Source organism: Stegostoma tigrinum, chromosome 1, assembly GCF_030684315.1.
Source record: "Stegostoma tigrinum isolate sSteTig4 chromosome 1, sSteTig4.hap1, whole genome shotgun sequence".
NCBI lineage: Eukaryota > Metazoa > Chordata > Chondrichthyes > Orectolobiformes > Stegostomatidae > Stegostoma > Stegostoma tigrinum.
In genome coordinates this window covers 180399645-180419714 of record NC_081354.1, presented here as the reverse complement: position 1 = coordinate 180419714, position 20070 = coordinate 180399645, and the positions used below count along the sequence as shown (strand labels likewise).

The following is a 20070-nucleotide window of genomic DNA, read 5'->3' as shown; positions in this document are numbered from 1 at the left end:
GTCTAAATGTCTCTTCATCAGAGCTCAGCACAAGCAGATTTTCTGCTTGGACTGTTTGGATGGTCGAGATCTCAATGTTGAGATCTACAATTTTAGAATATAATAGCCTCTGTCCTCCATTTTGATTATAACCCTCTGCGGTGCCTTGTTTGTTTTCTTGTCAGAGCCCTGATGAAGAGTCATTTCAACTTGAACTTTTAGCTCGCTCTCTCTCTGTGGAAGCTGCCTGACCCACTGTGATCGGCAGCATTTTTTGTTTTGTGTTCTCTGTGGGTTTACTTACCTGTTTGCTATCTTTATGAACCAATTCTTTTGATCCAGTGCAATTTTTAAGCTTCTTTTGTTAGCCACAGTTGGATCAATTTTCCTGTTCTTTTTTAGTACTTCAAAGGCAAGTATTCTTGTGGTAAACTAAGTGTTAATTCTGCACTTGCTAGTTATTGCCTAACTGCTATCATACCCCAAAATGCAATGTCTCAAATTTGTTAATTTGCCACTAATACCTTCATTGTCTCCCTTGTTAGGGTAAGACCCGGATTTTACATGAACTATTTTACCTTCCAACTCAACATAAAATCCTACGTACTATGTTTATTCTTCCCTAAATGTGCCTTCACAATGAGATTATTAATTAGCCGCTTCCCAATGCATAACATTGGATCCAAAATCACGCATTCCCTAGTTGGTTCTTGAAGATGTTGTGCCAGAAAACGATCTTGTATATATTCCAGAACTCATCCTCCCCAGCATTAAGTTTAATTAAGTTTACCTAGTGTATACACAGATTAGTGTCCCTTATGATGGCTAATTTATTCTTGCGTGCCTCTCAAATTTCCTAACTTTGGCCGTCTATAAACGATTCCTGCCAATGTTTACTGCCCTTTCCCATTTCTGAGCTCCACCCAAACTGACTCTGTATTGTGATCTTACGATCTAAGATCCATCCTCACAAAGGTACTGATCAAATTTGATTTCTGCCTGATTTGCACGACTATGTTTTAATGGGAACCTGCATGTTATCAATAACACAGCTGTAGTGGTGATTTGCAACAGAATCGTAGAATTCCGACAGTGTGGGAATAGGCTATTCAGTCCATCATGTCCACATGACTCTCTGAAGGACATTCCACCCAGATCCAGCCCCCGACCCTATCCCTGAAATCCTGCATTACTCATGCTAATCCAATGAGCCTGCAGATGACACAATGGGCAATTTAGCACGGCCAATCCACAATCCATCTTTGTCCTGAGGGAGGAAACCGGAGCACCCAGAGGAAACCCATGCAGACACGGAGGGATGGACAAACTCCAAACGGTAGAATGCTCCCAGCTTTGCATCCATATCATATTTGGAATGTTCACAATATTGCAATCTCTACTCTCCACTTTCAAAGTTTCTTCAAAACACGCAATAAGCTTGGCAAATAAAATCACTGCTCTGTGATATTCAAAATGAATGGGATAACATCTTTGTAAGAAATGTCTTTCCACCACAATTTTAATGAAGCGCTAGCTCATTTGAATAAATAACCTCCTTTAAGAAAAGAAAGCAATTCTCTGTATACCAGGGTTTTCCTTGCTATGATACTGCTCCCATATTCCAAAGAATAGTGATAATGGGAACTGCAGATGCTGGAGAATCCGAGACAATAAAATGTGAGGCTGGATGAACACAGCAGGCCCAGCAGCATCTCAGGAGCACAAAAGCTGATGTTTCGGGCCTAGACTCTTCATCAGAGAGGAGGATGGAGAGAGGGTTCTGGAATAAATAGGGAGAGGGGGGAGGCCTACCGAAGATGGAGAGAAAAGAAGATAGGTGGGGAGGAGAGTATAGGTGGGGAGGTAGGGCCTCCTATCCTCCCTCGACCTCTTCATCTCTAACTGCCGTCGAGACATTAACCGCCTCAACCTCTCCACCCCTCTCACCCATTCCAACCTCTCCCCCACAGAACGGGCAGTCCTCCACTCCCTCCGCTCCAACCCCAACCTCACCATCAAACCCGCAGACAAGGCTGGCGCAGTGGTAGTATGGCGCACTGACCTCTACATTGCCGAGGCCAGACGCCAACTCTCCGACACCACCTCCTACCGCCCCCTCGATCATGGCCCCACATCCGAGCACCAAACCATCATCTCCAACACCATTCATGACCTCATCACCTCAGGGGACCTCCCACCCACAGCCTCCAACCTCATTGTTCCCCAACCCCACACAGCCCGTTTCTATCTCCTTCCCAAAATCCACAAACCTGCCTGTCCTGGTCGACCCATCGTCTCAGCCTGCTCCTGCCCCACCGAACTCATCTCCACCTATCTGGACTCCATTTTCTCCCCTTTGGTCCAGGAACTCCCCACCTATGTCCGTGACACCACTCATGCCCTCCACCTCCTCCAGGACTTCCAATTCCCTGGCCCCCAACACCTCATTTTCACCATGGACGTCCAGTCCCTATACACCTGCATTCCGCATGCAGATGGCCTCAAGGCCCTCCGCTTCTTCCTGTCCCGCAGGCCCGACCAGTCCCCCTCCACCGACACCCTCATCCGCCTAGCCGAACTCGTCCTCACCCTCAACAACTTCTCTTTTGATTCCTCCCACTTCCTACAGACTAAGGGGGTGGCCATGGGCACCCGCATGGGCCCCAGCTATGCCTGCCTCTTTTTAGGTTACGTGGAACAGTCCCTCTTCCGCACCTACACAGGCCCCAAACCCCAACTCTTCCTCCGTTACATTGATGACTGTATCGGTGCCGCCTCTTGCTCCCCAGAGGAGCTCGAATAGTTCATCCACTTCACCAACACCTTCCACCCCAACCTTCAGTTCACCTGGACCATCTCCAGCACATCCCTCACCTTTCTGGATCTCTCAGTCTCCATCTCAGGCAACCAGCTTGTAACTGATGTCCATTTCAAGCCCACCGACTCCCACAGCTACCTAGAATACACCTCCTCCCACCCACCCTCCTGCAAAAATTCCATCCCCTATTCCCAATTCCTCCACCTCCGCCGCATCTGCTCCCACGATGATGCATTCCACTCCCGCACATCCCAGATGTCCAAGTTCTTCAAGGACCGCAACTTTCCCCCCACAGTGGTCGAGAACGCCCTTGACCGCATTTCCCGCAACACATCCCTCACACCCCGCCCCCGCCACAACCGCCCAAAGAGGATCCCTCTCATTCTCACACACCACCCCACCAACCTCCGGATACAACGCATCGTCCTCCGACACTTCCGCCATCTACAATCCGACCCCACCACCCAAGACATTTTTCCATCCCCACCCCTGTCTGCTTTCCGGAGAGACCACTCTCTCCATGACTCCCTTGTTCGCTCCACACTGCCCTCCAAACCCACCACACCCGACACCTTCCCCTGCAACCACAGGAAATGCTACACTTGCCCCCACACCTCCTCCCTCATCCCTATCCTAGGCCCCAAGATGACTTTCCATATTGAGCAGAGGTTCACCTGCTCATCTGCCAATGTGGTATACTGCATCCACTGTACCCAGTGTGGCTTCCTCTACATTGGGGAAACCAAGCGGAGGCTTGGGGACCGCTTTGCAGAACACCTCCGCTCAGTTCGCAATAAACAACTGCACCTCCCAGTCGCAAACCATTTCCACTCCCCCTCCCATTCTTTAGATGACATGTCCATCATGGGCCTCCTGCAGTGCCACAATGATGCCACCCAAAGGTTGCAGGAACGGCAATCATATTCCGCTTGGGAACTCTGCAGCCCAATGGTATCAATGTGGACTTCACCAGCTTCAAAATCTCCCCTTCCCCCACTGCATCCCAAAACCAGCCCAGTTCATCCCCTCCCCCCACTGCACCACACAACCAGCCCAGCTCTTCCCCTCCACCCACTGCATCCCAAAACCATTCCAACCTGTCTCTGCCTCCCTAACCTGTTCTTCCTCTCACCCAACCCTTCCTCCCACCCCAAGCCGCACCTCCATCTCCTACCTACCAACCTCATCCCACCTCCTTGACCTGTCCGTCTTCCCTGGACTGACCTATCCCCTCCCTACCTCCCCACCTATACTCTCTCCACCTATCTTCTTTTCTCTCCATCTTCGGTCCGCCTCCCCCTCTCTCCCTATTTATTCCAGAACCCCCACCCCATCCCCCTCTCTGATGAAGGGTCTCGGCCCGAAACGTCAGCTTTTGTGCTCCTGAGATGCTGCTGGGCCTGCTGTGTTCATCCAGCCTCACATTTTATTATCCAAAGAATAGTGTCTCATTTCCAATACCTACGTTAAATTTACTTTTCAGCTATTTATTTTTAAATCAATGATCTGATTTTATTGGGTTGAAGTAAAAACTGTGTTAACATAGACATACCTCCTCATATTTTCAAAAGCACATTTGGTCCCATGTAAAGAATTTTTCAATTTGAGAACATCATCTAGTTTCTTGTATTTTTAATGGACTGTGGAAATCACGAACAGGGTTGTTGCCCATCCCTAATTGCCCTTGAATTGTCCTAATTGGCTTGTAGAGCCATTTCAGAGGGCAATAAAGAGTCATTCATATAGCCTTTGGTCTGGAGTCACATGTCGGGCAATCTGGTAAGGTTTGTCAAGCAAAGGAATTGACAAAACGAGTGAGCCTTTAACATCAATTGATAATAATCATCAATAGCTCTCCTATTGCTGATACCAGCATTCGTTTCCAAAACAATAAATACAACTTAAATTCCACCAGCTGTTAACGGCGTGATTCAAACACATATTCTCCAGACCTGGACAAGTGTATTGATAGCCCTATTACATTATGCTGTACTACTGCCTTCTCATTAGCAATCCATGAGGGAATGCTGTGATGTGGAGTATCCTGTGTTTTGGATGCTGTTTTAAACTGAGAAACTGCCTGCTCTCTCAATTAATCCTTCTCTGAAGAAAAATAGAGGGTATCTCACGAGAATTCCAACCAAGCAAATATTTGCCTGTTTGTGAGAACGTGCCTTGCAAATTGACTGACACTTATTGGCCACATGTGCCTGGCCTTCATGAGCTGTAAAATGCTTTGTAACATCCTGAGGATGTGACCACATTTTCTAGGAATACAACTTACTTTTCTCTTTGAACCTGGTGCCTTGAGATCTCCAAGCCTCCCTCATAGGAAAGCATGTTTTTGCTTTCCACTGGGAGTCTGGGATATCACAAGGTTGTGGTAGGCACCACAACTGGTAGACCTGGCTGCGAGCATTCACAGTCCAGGGATCAGATTCGCAAATGCTCGTGAGGGAAACAATCTTGTGGTGACGCCCACCATTGAACTCCCCGATATCTGTAAACCCTGTGCAAATGAAGGATCCAAGCCAAATTAAACTGAACAGGGGATTTTCCTGTGAACGGCGCAGCTATAGAACATACAATTCAAAACTGGTATCTGCAAAACAGATTTCTACCAGAGTAAGCTAATTATGGAGACATGACTCATCATGAATCCATTCAGCCTTCACCTGCATACTGTAGTTCCATTTCAAAGCTGGGAACTGTGATTATACACACGTAGGAAGATATGAATTAAATGTAAAAGTAGGCAATTTAATCCTTCAAACCTGCTCCAACTTTCAATAAGGTGTCATTTCTTTGTGTTACGAGTTTCATATTCCCATCCAACTCTGATTACCTCTTGATTCGGCCTACCAAGAATGTATCTATCTTCACCTTAAAAATATTTAAGTACCCCACCTTGACTGCGTTCAGAAACAGATGATTTCTAAACTCCCGCGACCATCATTGAGAAAAGATTTTCATCTAATTTCTAAAAGGGAGACACCTAATTTTAAAACAGTGGCCCTTTTTCTGGACTCACCTATTATAGGAAACATTCTTTCCATGTGTACCTTGTCAAGACCACTCAAAACCTTTTAAACTTCAATCAAGTCACCTCTCACTGTTCTAAAGCCTCATGTAAACAAGTCCAGCCTCTCCAATCTGTCCTCATAAAACAACCCACTCATTCATAAAAACATAAGAAATGGGAGAGGGAATAGGCCACCTGGCCCCTTGAGCCTGCTGTGCCATTTAATAAAATCATACTTGATCTTTTCATGGACTCAGATCCACTTACCTGCCTACTCATCATAACCTTAATTCCTTTCCTGTTCAAAGACCGATCTTTGCCTGAAAAATATTCAATGAGGTAACCTCAACTGCTTCACTGGGCAGGGAATTCCACAGATTCACACCCCTTTGGGTGAAGAAGTTCCTCCTCAATTCAGTCCTCAATCTGCTCTCCATTTTTAATGGTATGCACCCCACCTCCGTTCTAGTTTCACCTGTCAACGGAAAAATCATCCCTGCTTCAGCCTTCTAAGTTCCAGTGACTTTGGTCCCAGTCTCAATCTCCCTTCATAAGCCAACGTTCTCAACTCTGGAATCAACCCAATGACCCTCCTCTGCACCCCTTCCAGTGGCAGTGCATCCTTTCTCCAAGTGAGGTATCAATCTCTTAAACCTCATTGGAAACAAGGCTGTGCATTTCCATCTTTCCTTACAATGGGAGACCACAACCTTCTCTCATTTTATCACCCCAAAATACCCTTCGAAACTTATCTCACTTTTATGTCATATCTGAATCAGGTTTATTGTCCTACTCAAAATTGTAATAACCCTGAGGATGCAAACAAAATGTGACACCATTTCCTCTCCACAATTCAAGTCCAGGCCCAAGAAAATCTGTCATTACTTACCATCAAAACCCCTTCCAAAGTTTTATGCTGCATTAAATGACTCCTTTTACTGTTTTTTACATTATTCACATTTAATAGAAACACAATTGGCTGCTGTAACAAGATGGCAGAGACAGAAAGCCTTGACAGAGTTAGTTATATTTTATCGACGACATGATCAGGCTTAAACCGAGGCTGCTTGTACGGGATTATTTAATTGCCTGCTCCATCAAAACTGATGGAATTTGAATCAGAACCTTTAAACAATAACTGAAAAAGAAAAGCTCAGCCGCAGCATTTTTCAAACGGAACAGATTCAAAGCTGTTGAGTAAAGATTTAATTTGATTTGCTGTCCAAGCAAACGAAAAACAAAAGGAAGTCAGTGTCTTTATCTACCTTTCTATTTTGCTTAGGGTCTTTTGAAATTAAAACAAAAGAATAGTTCTTTATTCCATTCGAAACTCATCTCATGAGGATAAGACCTTTCACGAAGAAAACCATGAATCTGGCAGGGAATTTTCATTACTAATCAAAGAACAGTGATCTTGTAATGTCTTATTTTACTTGTGTTCTTTTGTGTCTGATTGTAACTCAGAATATTTTAAATGTTGTGTGGAGGTGATTGGTTGGCATTGGAAGGCTTTTTGGAAAGGAGACAGTGCTTCTTTAAGACCTCAATTGTAGTGAAAAATCATAGTCATGGGTCAATGGGAAGTTAATTATTCGGTGAGGTCAGTCAGAGTTTAATTGCTTTTCTGGACAAGAGTCAAAATTCCTCCATAAATGTCTTTGACTTTTAAGAAGCGAGACACCTTGGCTCCTATGTCAATAAATTATAGTTTAACTGTGATTCAGGTTATCAATTAGAAGTAAAGGCAAATCCCCAAGCTTTCAACTTCATATTTTGTTGCAGTGATTAAAATTGCAGGGTTCTCGATTTGTTCTCGTAATAGTTCAGCTAGAACATAACTATTGAGGCTGTTGAGGAAGTTTCTATCCACACTCCAAAGATGCTCACTTTCTCATTTCTTCATTTTTCCTTCAAAAGGTTATAAAATAAATTTGCATAGCTGCCAATCAACTGCAAGAAATTTGCCTAGAATAAATTGACTTATAATTAAACGCGACCGAGGTAATTTGGCAGGCAAGGGAGACAAAGAGGCAGCTGAAAGATGATAGACATTTTTCTCTCGAACTAAAGAAACATAAAGATATTTTCCTTAGAAATATGGATCACTGAGTGCAAAAATTGGGACTGTTTCCTTTTTTTTGAAAAAAAAGCACCTTGGAAAGTGTCACATCGACCAGAGCTGCTCTGTGAACTTTAATTGACTTGCTATTGGGAAGTTGGGAAGAGTTGTATGTTTGAAATAATGAGGCTTATGATAATGAGAACTAGTGCGGTGTACTTTCCAATATAAATGTTAAATACTTTGAAATAAGAGGTGTGTGAAATGTACTTTCAATATTAATGATAAGTTTACTTTTATTTAAAAGAGAGATTTTACAATACCCTTTAGGATTCATGTTCAAGAGATTATAACTCAGTAGATTTTAAGGATTCTTCAGTTTACGAATACTATTTCCACCCATTTCTCATTATAAGAGAATTTAAATTTATTTGAGATGCATATTTAAACTTTAGTCACGATTTAATTTGGTCCTTGTTGAGAATCCGGGAGGATGAAGAAGGGGTCGATTTTAACTTGACCCTCCCAAGGTGGAAATGCTGCTGCATCAGATGGGTTTGTTGCATTCTTCGGGTCTAATTCTATTTAGTCTCCCAAAGGATTGCTACCCAAGTCTGTCGAACCTTCTGCAAGAATCCTTTATTGCTTTGTGTACACACATACACATAAGACTGTGTTCGAAATTTTGGCTCTTCCTTCTGGCTGTTTGTACATTTTTATTTATTTGTTCACAGGATGTCGACATCGCTGGCTAGGCCAGCATTTATTGACCATCACTAATGCCCATTTTCAGTTTCCCAACCTGGAACTGAAGTTCGGCATCATGATCCAGCCAGGAAAAATCAGTGCATTTCTCTCACCCTCTACTCCACACTCTGTTAACTTTAATGCCAGGTAAAATCAAAGAATGTAAAAGCAGCATTATCTATCTCTTCAGTTCTTCCATGGATGGGTCAGGTTAAAGTTAGAAAGTGAAATCTGAGGTCAAGTAAAGGGTGTGAAATGGTTCAATTGTGTAGATGTAAAGGACAATGTTTCTACAAAACAGACAAGCATTACGATAAGATGGCCATCAATCAACCAGTACAGTGGGATTTCAGGAGAAATCTCGAGAGTTATAAAGCCATAAAGCTGTCCAGCACGGAAAGAAACCCTTCAGTCCCACTCATCCATGCTGACCAGATACTCTAAATCAATCTAATCCTATTTGCCAGAATTTGGCCCATATCTTGTCAAACACTTCCTATTCGTATATCCATCCAGTTGCCTTTTAAATGTTACAATTGAGTCAGAGGATGGTGGGAATATAGGTAAGCTACCACACAAAGTGATTCAGACAAATAGAACAGACACATTAAAGACACAAAATAAACACACAAGAGATTATGCAATAGAATGTCATGCTAATCAAGTTAAATGACAATGGTTGGCAGGAATCTTGTGCAAAGCATTAATGCCCAGCAGAGGTCTTCTGGGATAAAGCATCTTTTCCTATGCTAGAAATTCAGTGTGATGCAGTTGGCCACAAATAGCTGAGGATGAGCTAACCAACTATCATTGACTGTTCTTAAAATCCATTACAGTTTGCTAATGTCCTTTAGGGAAGGAAATCTGCCATCCTTACCCGGTCCTACACATGACTGCAGACCCCCAGCAACGTGCTTGATTCTTCCACGTCCTTTGAAATGGGATGGGAAGCCACTCAGTGCCGAGGCAATAAAGGATGGGCAACAAATGCTAGCCTTGCCAGTGATGCTCAACAAAGAATACAGAAAGCCTTTTTGTTGAACTACTAGAATCCATGTGATGAAGTAGCACAGTGCTATTTGATAGTAAGTAGGACTTTGACCCAATGACAGTGAAGGTACTTTGATACACATCAGGACAAGGTGGTATATGACTTGGAAAGGATACTTTTAGGGGAGCTCATGGGTTTGGACAGTGATATTGAAGGAACTTTGACCAGTTGCTGCAGTGGATGGCATACAATTCACCAATGTTTGTAGAAGTGAATATTTAATATGATGCAGACTGCATGATCTTGGATGGGGTTGAGCTCCTTGAATGTTGCTGTCGGTGCTCTCACTCAGGCACGTGGTGAGTATTCCATCGCACATCTGATTTGATAATTAAACTGAATGAATTAGAGGTGACCCGAAGAAAAAGTTCACATCCAAACATTTTTACTCTTGTTTCTCTCTTCCTATAGCTCTTACATTAATGAGGACTGCCCTCTTTTATAATGAGCAATAATCTAATGGACCATCTTTTGTTCATGCTTTTAGATGGTATGATTTAAAACTTAATTCCATATGTAAAGAGGTGTTCAACACTGAAATGGATGGCATTCAATTTGAATTGATTAGTGGCTATTGGCAACAGAGAGTGTAATTTGCTGTCAGACTCCTATTGTGACAGATCTCAAATGCATTCCAACCACGCTTTGGACATCAGCTCTCTGCTGTAATTATCCACTGTGAAGTCTCTTTTCCATATTGCAGATTGATATCTATTCTCTTCCTGTTTTAATTGCGCTATAAGCAATTTGAGATAAGTTCTTTTTTTACACTAACTGTGAAGTAACAGACTGAAAGGTTACGCATTGCCTTGCACCAGAGATTGTTGAATGCTGCTTCCCAACTAGCAGGCTTTTTGAATGGACTGTTAGGTTATGCCCATTGTGCATTCATATAACAATGGAATTATTTTTCCTCACAAATTTCTAAAACTTATGGTATGCGTGGATTCGTGATTACAGCTCCCTAACTGTTACAGATTGCACTTAAGCTGCACTTTTAATGCTGCAAAAAATCTCATGGGGCTTGATGGGGGATTTGTGAGGGTGTTGGAAGAGATGACGAAAGGTTTTAATAGAACAGTGAATAGAGAATGTGTTAAAGTGGAGAAATTTTTATCAGAGGATGAGCCTTCTGATTTACAAGTGTCTCATCAAAATAATAAGATTCATAACATCGCGGCAGATTTTTCACAGTGTTGTGAAGCATGTGTAAGCTTGGAATTTATGAGGGCGGCTGGTGGAATCAACATCGCCCCGTGAAAGAAATGGTTGTTCCAAACTGATGGAGTATTGGTAAAAGTCTGCCCCCAACAGTGATAAAACGAGGGGAATAGCTGGAGCAAAGGGAAGGTCTGGCTTCCTCCTGGGGAAGTGCATAGAGTAAAGTAGTTGGGTGGTCAATTTGCAGCTGAACAGGATACTTTTGGAATACTGCATTAAATTCTGGTCTCCCTGCTGGAGGAAAGATGCTTGAAATGGTTCAGAAAAGATTTACAAGTATGCTGCCAGGCTTGGAGGGTTTGAGCTATAGAGAGAGGCTAAATAGCTGGGGCTGTTTTCTCTGGACCGTTGGATGTTGACCTTCTAGAACTTTACAAAATCATGAGGGGCATGGATAAGTGAATAGCCAAGATCTTCTTCCCAGGGTAGGAGAGCCAAAAACTAGATGGCATAGATTTAAAGTGAGAGAGGAGACATTTAAAAGGGACCTGAGGTAACGTTTTCATGCAGAGGGTGGTGCGTGTATGGAACGAGCTGCCAGAGGAAGTGGTGGAAGCTGGTACAATTGCAACATTTAAAAAGCACCTGGATGGGTACATGAATAGAGGGATATGGTGGAAATGCTGGAAAATGGGACTAGATTGATTTAGAATATCTGGTTGGCATGAATGAGTTAGACTTAAGGGTCTGTTTCTGTGCTGTAAACGTCTATAATGCTTTGAATTGGTGGGAGGCAGTCCTGTTAATGAAATCTGTGGCCAGTTAGAACTCAATAGTGGGCAATTGGTTCACCTCTCATTCTGTGAAACTTGATAGAATACAGGGCCAGTCTTCCCAATCTCTCTTCAAAGGACATCCCACCACCCCAGAACTAAGTCTGGTGAACCGTCATTGCGCTCCCTCCATGGCAATAACATCATTCCTAATGGGACAAAAACTTCAGGTCGGGTCTAGTCAAGATTCTTTACAATTGAAGCAAAACGTTAGCACTGCTAGATTCAAATCCTCTTGTAACAAAGGCTAACATACCATCAGCCTTTATAATTGCCTGCTTCATTTGCATGTTAACCTTCAGTAACTTATTGATGAGGATCCCACTGTACAATAACTTGCAGTGTGAGGGAAAGATTCTAAGTTGGTGGTAATGGGGAGTGAGGTTACACATCGTTAGCAGCTGACTAAAGACATGGAGACCTGCAGCACAAAAAAAGGCCTTTCAGCCCATCAAAAACAAACACTATGCAATTCTCTCAGTGATAGTGGGAACTGCAAATGCTGGAGAATCCAAGATAAAAAAGTGCAAAGCTGGATGAACACAGCAGGCCAAGCAAGATGCTGCTTGGCCTGCTGTGTTCATCCAGCTTCACACTTTATTAGTTTACTATGCAATTCTCTACCCAGTTTCCAGCACTCGGCCCATAGCCTTGGGTGACTTGGCATCAGATGCGTACATTGGAATTGACTGGAAAAGTTAATAAAATGTTAAGCTGAATGAAAAGGTTTATGATCCCACAGAGATGAGTGGTGGGTCAAAAGATTGGATACAACATTCAAAAAGAAACAAACAATGACTTAAAGGTGAATAAGGAGGGAGAAACCAGAATATGAAAGAAAGCTAGCTAGAATGAGAAAGACAGGTGCTAAGAGCTTCCACAGTTACTTAAAAGGAAAAATGCGATCAATGAGAGCACTTCTCCCCAAAAGAGTCTTGGAAATCATGAATGGAAAATAACTAAATGACAGATGAATGTTTTGTGACTTCCTTTACCATGGAAGGGTCAATAACATCCCAGAAATAATTGTGAATAATTCCAATTATGAAAGATAGCAATCACCAAAGAAAGGATACTCAGAAAATTATCGGAGCTGAAATCTGACAAAACTTCTGGCCCTGATGGGCTTCATCCTAAGATGAAAAGAGAAAAGACTGCTGAAAGAGTAAATGCATTGATTTTAATTTTTCCAAAACTCCCTAGATTCTGGAAAGGTTCCATCAGATTGGAAAATAGCAGATGTGACATCCCATTCACGAAAGGGGATGATGCAGAGCAGAAAATTACAGACCAGTTATCCAAACATCAATTATAGGGAAATGCTGGAAATTGTTTTAAGGACAATAATTCGGGGCATTTAGAAAACCCTGCACAATGAGGCAAAGTCAACATTGTTCTGTGAAAGGGAAATTGTTAATTTATTTCAATTCCTTGAGGAAGTGACAAGGACCCAGTGGATGTACCGTACTCATATTTCCAGCAAGCATTTGACAAGGTGCCAGATCAAAGCTCACTGTATAAAATAAGAGCTTCTGGTGTAGGGAGTAACATATTATCACGGATGGAAGATTAGCGAGCTAATGAAAAGTAGAGGATGGATCTAAATCAGATTGACAGGATTTAATGAATGGAGACCAATGCTGAAGCCACAAGTATTAACAATTTATATAAATATATAAGTAACATAAATTAGCGAGTTTTGAGAAGATTTGTAGCTCAGGTTGAAGTTCTGGATGTGAGTTTGCTCACTGAGCTGGAAGGTTCGTTTTCAGACGTTTCGTCACCATTCTAGGTAACATCATCAGTGAGCCTCCAACGAAGCGCTGGTGTTATGTCCCGCATTCTATTTATCTGGTTAGGTTTCCTTGGGTTGGTGATGTCATTTCCTGCATTGGTGATGTCATTTCCTGTTCTTTTTCTCAGGGGATGGTAGATTGGCTCCAAATCAATGTGCTTGTTGATGGAGTTCAGGTTGGAATGTCATGCTTCTAGGAATTCTCGTGCATGTCTCTGTTTGGCTTGTCCTAGGATGGATGTGTTGTCCCAATCAAAGTGGTGTCCTTCCTCATCTGTATGTAAGGATACGAGTGATAGTGGGTCATGTCGTTTTGTGGCTAGTTGATGTTCATGTATCCTGGTGGCTAGCTTTCTGCCAGTTTGTCCAATGTAGTGTTTGTCACAGTTCTTGCAAGGTATTTTGTAGATGACGTTCGTTTTATTTGTTGTCTGCACAGGGTCTTTTAAGTTCATTAGCTGCTGTTTTAGTGTGTTGGTGGGTTTGTGGGCTACCCTGATGCCAAGAGGTCCGAGTAGTACTACTCGGACCTCTTGGCATCAGGGTAGCCCACAAACCCACCAACACACTAAAACAGCAGCTAATGAACTTAAAAGACCCTGTGCAGACAACAAATAAAACGAACGTCATCTACAAAATACCTTGCAAGAACTGTGACAAACACTACATTGGACAAACTGGCAGAAAGCTAGCCACCAGGATACATGAACATCAACTAGCCACAAAACGACATGACCCACTATCACTCGTATCCTTACATACAGATGAGGAAGGACACCACTTTGATTGGGACAACACATCCATCCTAGGACAAGCCAAACAGAGACATGCACGAGAATTCCTAGAAGCATGACATTCCAACCTGAACTCCATCAACAAACACATTGATTTGGAGCCAATCTACCATCCCCTGAGAAAAAGAACAGGAAATGACATCACCAATGCAGGAAATGACATCACCAACCCAAGGAAACCTAACCAGATAAATAGAAAGCGGGACACCACACCAGCGCTTCGTCGGAGGCTCACTGATGATGTTACCTAGAATGGTGACGAAACGTCTGAAAACGAACCTTCCAGCTCAGCGAGCAAACTCACATCCAGTAATATAAATTATAAATTTATATAAAATAGTGTAGCACCTTCTCTGTGCCTTGACACTGTATTCTGCACTCTGTTCTCCTACCCTGACACACTTTGTATGGCATGATCCGCTTGTAGACCACGCAAGACAACACCTTTCACTGTATCTTGGTACATGTGACAACAAGAAGTCAATCAGTTAATCTTGGACACAGAAACTGAATTGTTAAATTTATTGATGAGACAACTATAGGTCGGAAAGTGAGTTATGAAGAGAGCACAGAGAACATAGAGTGGTGAAGTAAACATGTCCATCTTTTTTGATTCATTCATGGGATGATGGCATCACTGGCTAGGCCAGCATTTGTTGCCTATAAGACAGTTAAGAGTCAACTATGTTCCTGTGGGTCTGGAGTCACACATTGGTCAAACTAGGTATGGAGGGCAGATTTGCCTCCCTGAAGAAAAGATGGTGCAGTTTTAGCTGGTGAGAGCAACAGATTGACATGGATTGAGATGGGGATTGTGTAAGGAAATGGTAAGTCAAAGTTTGACAGGAGATAGTAGCTCCATTTGTGACTGCTAATGTTGGAGGAGGTATGAGTGGAATAAAGATTAAAAGGTTGTTAGGATTTTGAATCAATTTGGATTGTGTTTCAGCGAGGTGCAACAGTGCATTCTGTACTTCTCCTTCAGATTGCTCCCTATCTGACACCATTGAACCTCACCACACAAGGAACAGGATACTCCACAATATTCATGGCTTGACTGTAAATAAATCCTGCATATCATTGAAGATAAAAAAAACAGGTATTTCTTGGTCTCTCTTAAGGAGAAAAAAAACTTCTTATATTAGGATTATTAAATCACAGAAATATTAAAGTTAAAATTCCATGAAATCGCTACTGCCTGCACATTTGGCAGAAATCAATTTTTAATTTCTTTTAATAACATCTAACCTCGTCTATCAGCTCTTTCAAATAATGTTCCAGCTATTTTCCACTTTATTGCACATAAAAATAAATGAGATTACACAGGTTCCAGAGATTTTGGCTGCGAGGCATGCAAAATCTACACGGCTCAGAGACGACAGGAATCAGCTTTTAATATGCTGTGCATCGTATGCAGTTGAGTTTTTATTCTCTTGCTTCAGAAATTTACAAAGATTTATTTATTGACATTTATGAGTGGAGGTGTTGGATATGACCATTTTATACCAACATTAGCATTGAAACGTGCCAACAGTCATTGGTGTAGGAGGTCCCACATAGACAGGTGAGCAAACACTGTGGTCAGTGAAATGAGGGTTACATTTTCCCATGGAATATCTGATGGAAACCACAGTCAACACTTCCTTGATGTTTCTGAATGTGGCACTTTGACTGCAAATGAAAACAACAGTGCTTCATGTGAAACAGTGAGGCCAGCACTGATGAAGCATCTTTATCATAAGGAATTGTAGCACACTAAGAATGAGACTGGCCATCACTCTCTCCACAATTCTGGACCAGTGCGGGCGGCATCAGGAGTTTGTACCTTCAGTAACCGATGGTTGAAACAAAAGCTTTCCAACTGAGCTCGGGATGCCAAATCCATCACATTGGAATTCCAGGAAATTGGATAAGCACAATACTGGGATAAGTCACACTGGGAAAATGAGGCAGTAGTGGAGTGGGATTATGCCAGTTGCTCAGGATGTGACTCCAGTGATCAGGATAGACATTCACCCATGTTTAAATTGGGATAGATGAAACATAACACGACAGAAACTAAGATAACAAGGTGTAGAGTTGGATGAACACAGCAGGCCAAGCAGCATCGGAGGTACAGGAAAGCTGACATTTCTGGTCTTGACCCTTCTTCAGAAAATTTTCTGAAGATGGGTCCTACTATCTCTATGACGAAACTAGAATGTGCATTTATACAAAGCCTTTTCCAACTTCAGGACACCTGAAAGTACCTTACAATCAGTGAAGTTGCTATTATCCCAGAGGAGTGCTTTTTCATTAGAGAGGGACAATTGGTGATGGTTTAGCCTGGGGGTCACCACACCTCAGGCAAGGGGACACATCACTGAAATAACTGCACAGAGGCTGGTGTCGTGTCACCAAGTTAGCCTTTATTTACAAGTGCACAGCAAGCCAGCTCAGAGTCAGTCCCCCGCACTGAGGAGATTCAGAAGCTCCTGTTTATTGTGGTCATCCAGGGCTTTTCTGATTGGCCCCGGTTAACAGCCCCAATCAAGGATCTCTTAGACAGTGAGATCGACCTGGTCCCAATCACTATGGCCAGTGCAGTAACTGAACCTGCGCTGTTGGTGTTATACAGCATCACAAGCAGTCATCCAGACAAATAAGCTAACTGACCCCCGCAACCACCAACATAGTTTTGAAAAAAAAAGTCACGTTTTAGGGATTCAACTTGGAGAAAACAAATTTGCAAATTGAAGGAGAGGGTGGGTTTTGAAAAGTCCTGAATTCCATGAATTCCATATGTAGAAATCTCTGTGTAAGGTGTGACAAAATTATTCAGAATTGACTCAGCATAGATGGGAAACTGAAATCAGAATTTTCCCATTCTACCTGAGAGTTTACAATCCTGGAAACCCACCCTCCCTTCAAGAACTTGCAATCCTAGGATTCATGACCTTAAACATTTTGGGATTGAGAAAATGGTACAAAATATATCATTCATTCTGACTTGTTCTGAAAGGCCCAGCTAAAGCTGAACTGAAGCAATGGCATAGACAAGAGAATGATGGAAGTGATAGTGTATGAAAGGCAGTCTCCATTTCTTGGCATCTGAAAAGATCCATCTCATATTCCATTTAATATCGATTCGACTGAAACAACTTTTTGATACACTTTCCAATTATGTCGCAGATCTTGTATCTTGATATCCCTTTAAAAGGAACACACACTGATATTTCATGCAGAGAAAAGCTGCAGACTCCTTCAGATGTGCTGTGTGTAAAGTGCAATTCTGCATTTCACAAGCAAAAACTTGTCGCTTGAAGTATGTTGTGACAGCAGTCTCATTTATTGAATAAAAAAGAATCATTGTTGCATGCAGATAACATAATAAGAAGAGTGATAATTTGTTTCAAGAATTTGTTTTCAGGATTTGAGCTTGGTTGAAAAGCTTTCTGTTGTCCTGAAAAGGCGTTCGTCGGCTGCCTTCTTTGTAGCTGCTTTGATAAAACTTAATGGTTTACTGGGGCACTTCTCAAACTCTTTTTTCCCCCTGGTGCATGACAACATGATTGCCCTTTAGGGCGGCACAGTGGCTCAGTGGTTAGCACTGCAGCCTCACAGCTCCAGGGACCCAGGTTCGATTCCAGCCTCCGGCGACTGTCTGTGTGGAGTTTCTCCCCGTGTCTGCGTGGGTTTCCTTCGGGTGCTCCCGTTTTCTCCCACAGTCCGAAGATGTGCAGGTGAGGTGGATCGGCCATGTTCAATTGCCCGTAGTGTTCAGGGGTGTGTGGGTTATAGGGGAATGGGTCTGTGTGGGATGCTTCAAGGGGCGGTGGTGGACTTGTTGGGCCAAAGGGCCTGTTTCCACACTGTAGAGAATCTAATCTAAACTCTCACATTAAACCATAACCTCTCTCTAATGAAGGTATCTCGCTATGGTCAGGTAGGATGACTGTGATTTTACTCTTCCCCAAGCTTCTGAATTCCTGCCTCAGCAGCAATATTTTGGAAGGTAGTCAAGAACTTAGGGTGCAGAGAGAGTCGCTGGAATGGTAACGAGAGATTTTCAATCAGTAAGGGAATCAAGAGTTGTGGGAAAACGGCAGGAAAGTGGAGTAAAAGGATTATCGGATCAGCCAAGATCTTATTAAATGCTGGAGCAGACTCAATGGGCTGAGTGGCCAAAATTGGCAAAGCAGCCGTGAAGAAAGTGTTGCCTGTGACCAGAGGGTCCGTGGCCAGGGGACACGGATTTAAGATAATTATTTTAAAAAGTGGGATTGGGGAGGAGGGACAGTGAGGAGATTTGTATAGTGAGCTATGATCAGGAATGCACTGCCCAATATAGCGATGGGGATAGATTCAATGGGAACTTTTCGAAGGGAATTTTATTAATACTAAAAGGAAAAACTTAAGAGCACTGGGTAAAGACTGGCAGAGTAGGGTTTGATTTGATTGCACAATGGGCCAAGCAGCTTCCTTACGTGCTGTAAGATTCCATGACTGTGTGGAGAGAGCCATTAGAATCCATGGAAACATGCCAGCCTTCTGAGCTGCAGAGAAATTGGAGAAAATTGCTGTATAGACGAAATAACTTCCTTTTATTCTTCTTTTGTTTACAGTGTGGAACATGATTTCAGGCAGCAGGAATTCAGATTTCATAGGGTCCTGAGCTCCATGGAAACAGACACAGGTCAAAGTTCAGAACAACCTGGCACACCTAACAAGCAGGAAGAATCGCCAATACCACGGCAACCTGCCAGGACTGAATCAAAAAAGTCTAAGAGGAAATGTTTTTGGTTCTTGTGAACTCTGGGGCTTACCACTTCCAGACTGATTTCACCATTGAGAGAAAAGTCCATGTAGAGGTCAACTTTGAGTCCTTTTTTGACTACTTCCTTGGTGACTTCATCCCCTGATGACAGAAGCCAGTTGTTTCCATGAGGTGACTGTTTCCAGAACACCAGCTTTTGTATTTTTAAAAATATTGCCACAATGGAGAAACCAGAAAAAAAAATGCAAAAAAGAAGTATTCTACATATTTACAGGGTGTAATTTAAGAATGCTATATTTCAAAGATTAAATTTAATTGTTTAACATTGCTTTAAATATATCTATATATAGAGTCAGCGAGAGTGGGAGTGGAAACGAAGGAGAGAGATTATTAAGTGTTTTTCCTTGGATCAAAATAAAGAAAATTTAGATCCACAAGGAACAAGAATAGACATTGTGCTAAACAGACCTTCAGGTTACTTCTCTGTCCAGGGAATGGGGTCTTTCTTTTAGTGATTTTAATCAATACGATTGAGATGCATTGACCAAGAATGTCAATGGACTTTCGAGTTACATGCAGCACTATTTTAACCTTGTGCAAAGTCAAATTTACCCCTACTCTCTTCTTCTTTCATTTGATTAAAAAATGCCAGGGTCAAAGACCAAAAGAACGGACAAAGATCAAAACAACACAGGAACGGGCCCTTCGTCCCATCAAGCCTGTGCCGACACATTTTGCCCTTCCATACTAAAACTGTCTTCACCTACAGGATCTATACCCCTCTATCCCCTTCCTATTCGTGTATTTGTCTATGTGTTTCTTGAATACTGCTTATGGTGTCTGCTTCCAACACCACCTCTGGCAGCGATCTCCAGGTACTTACCACCCCTTGTGTGAAAAACTTGCCTCGCACATCTATTTTAAACTGCCGCACCGCACCTTGAAGCCGTGTCCTCTTATAATTGACCCCTCCACCTTGGGAAAAAGTCTCATACTTTCCACTCTATCCACGACAGTCCTGTTTCATAAGTCCCCTCCAAAGCCGAAGAGCAGAG

The 20070-nt window shown here is 42.6% G+C and overlaps 2 protein-coding genes across 5 annotated transcripts in view; one reads left to right on the top strand and one right to left on the bottom strand.

Annotated features, from left to right (window-relative positions):
• LOC125453402 (INSYN2B protein-like) overlaps positions 1 to 19452 on the top strand; it is a 133485-nt gene extending 114033 nt beyond the window's left edge. For both annotated transcript variants that reach the window (XM_059650440.1, XM_048532933.1), the window contains exon 4: positions 18864 to 19452. In XM_059650440.1, coding sequence (XP_059506423.1) covers positions 18864 to 19050 — 187 coding nt within the window. In that variant the 3' untranslated portion in view covers positions 19051 to 19452. The remainder of the gene's footprint in view (positions 1 to 18863) is intronic.
• The window catches only part of LOC125454992 (dedicator of cytokinesis protein 2-like), a 1138509-nt gene that overhangs the window by 668234 nt on the left and 450205 nt on the right, over positions 1 to 20070 (bottom strand). The window lies entirely within an intron of this gene.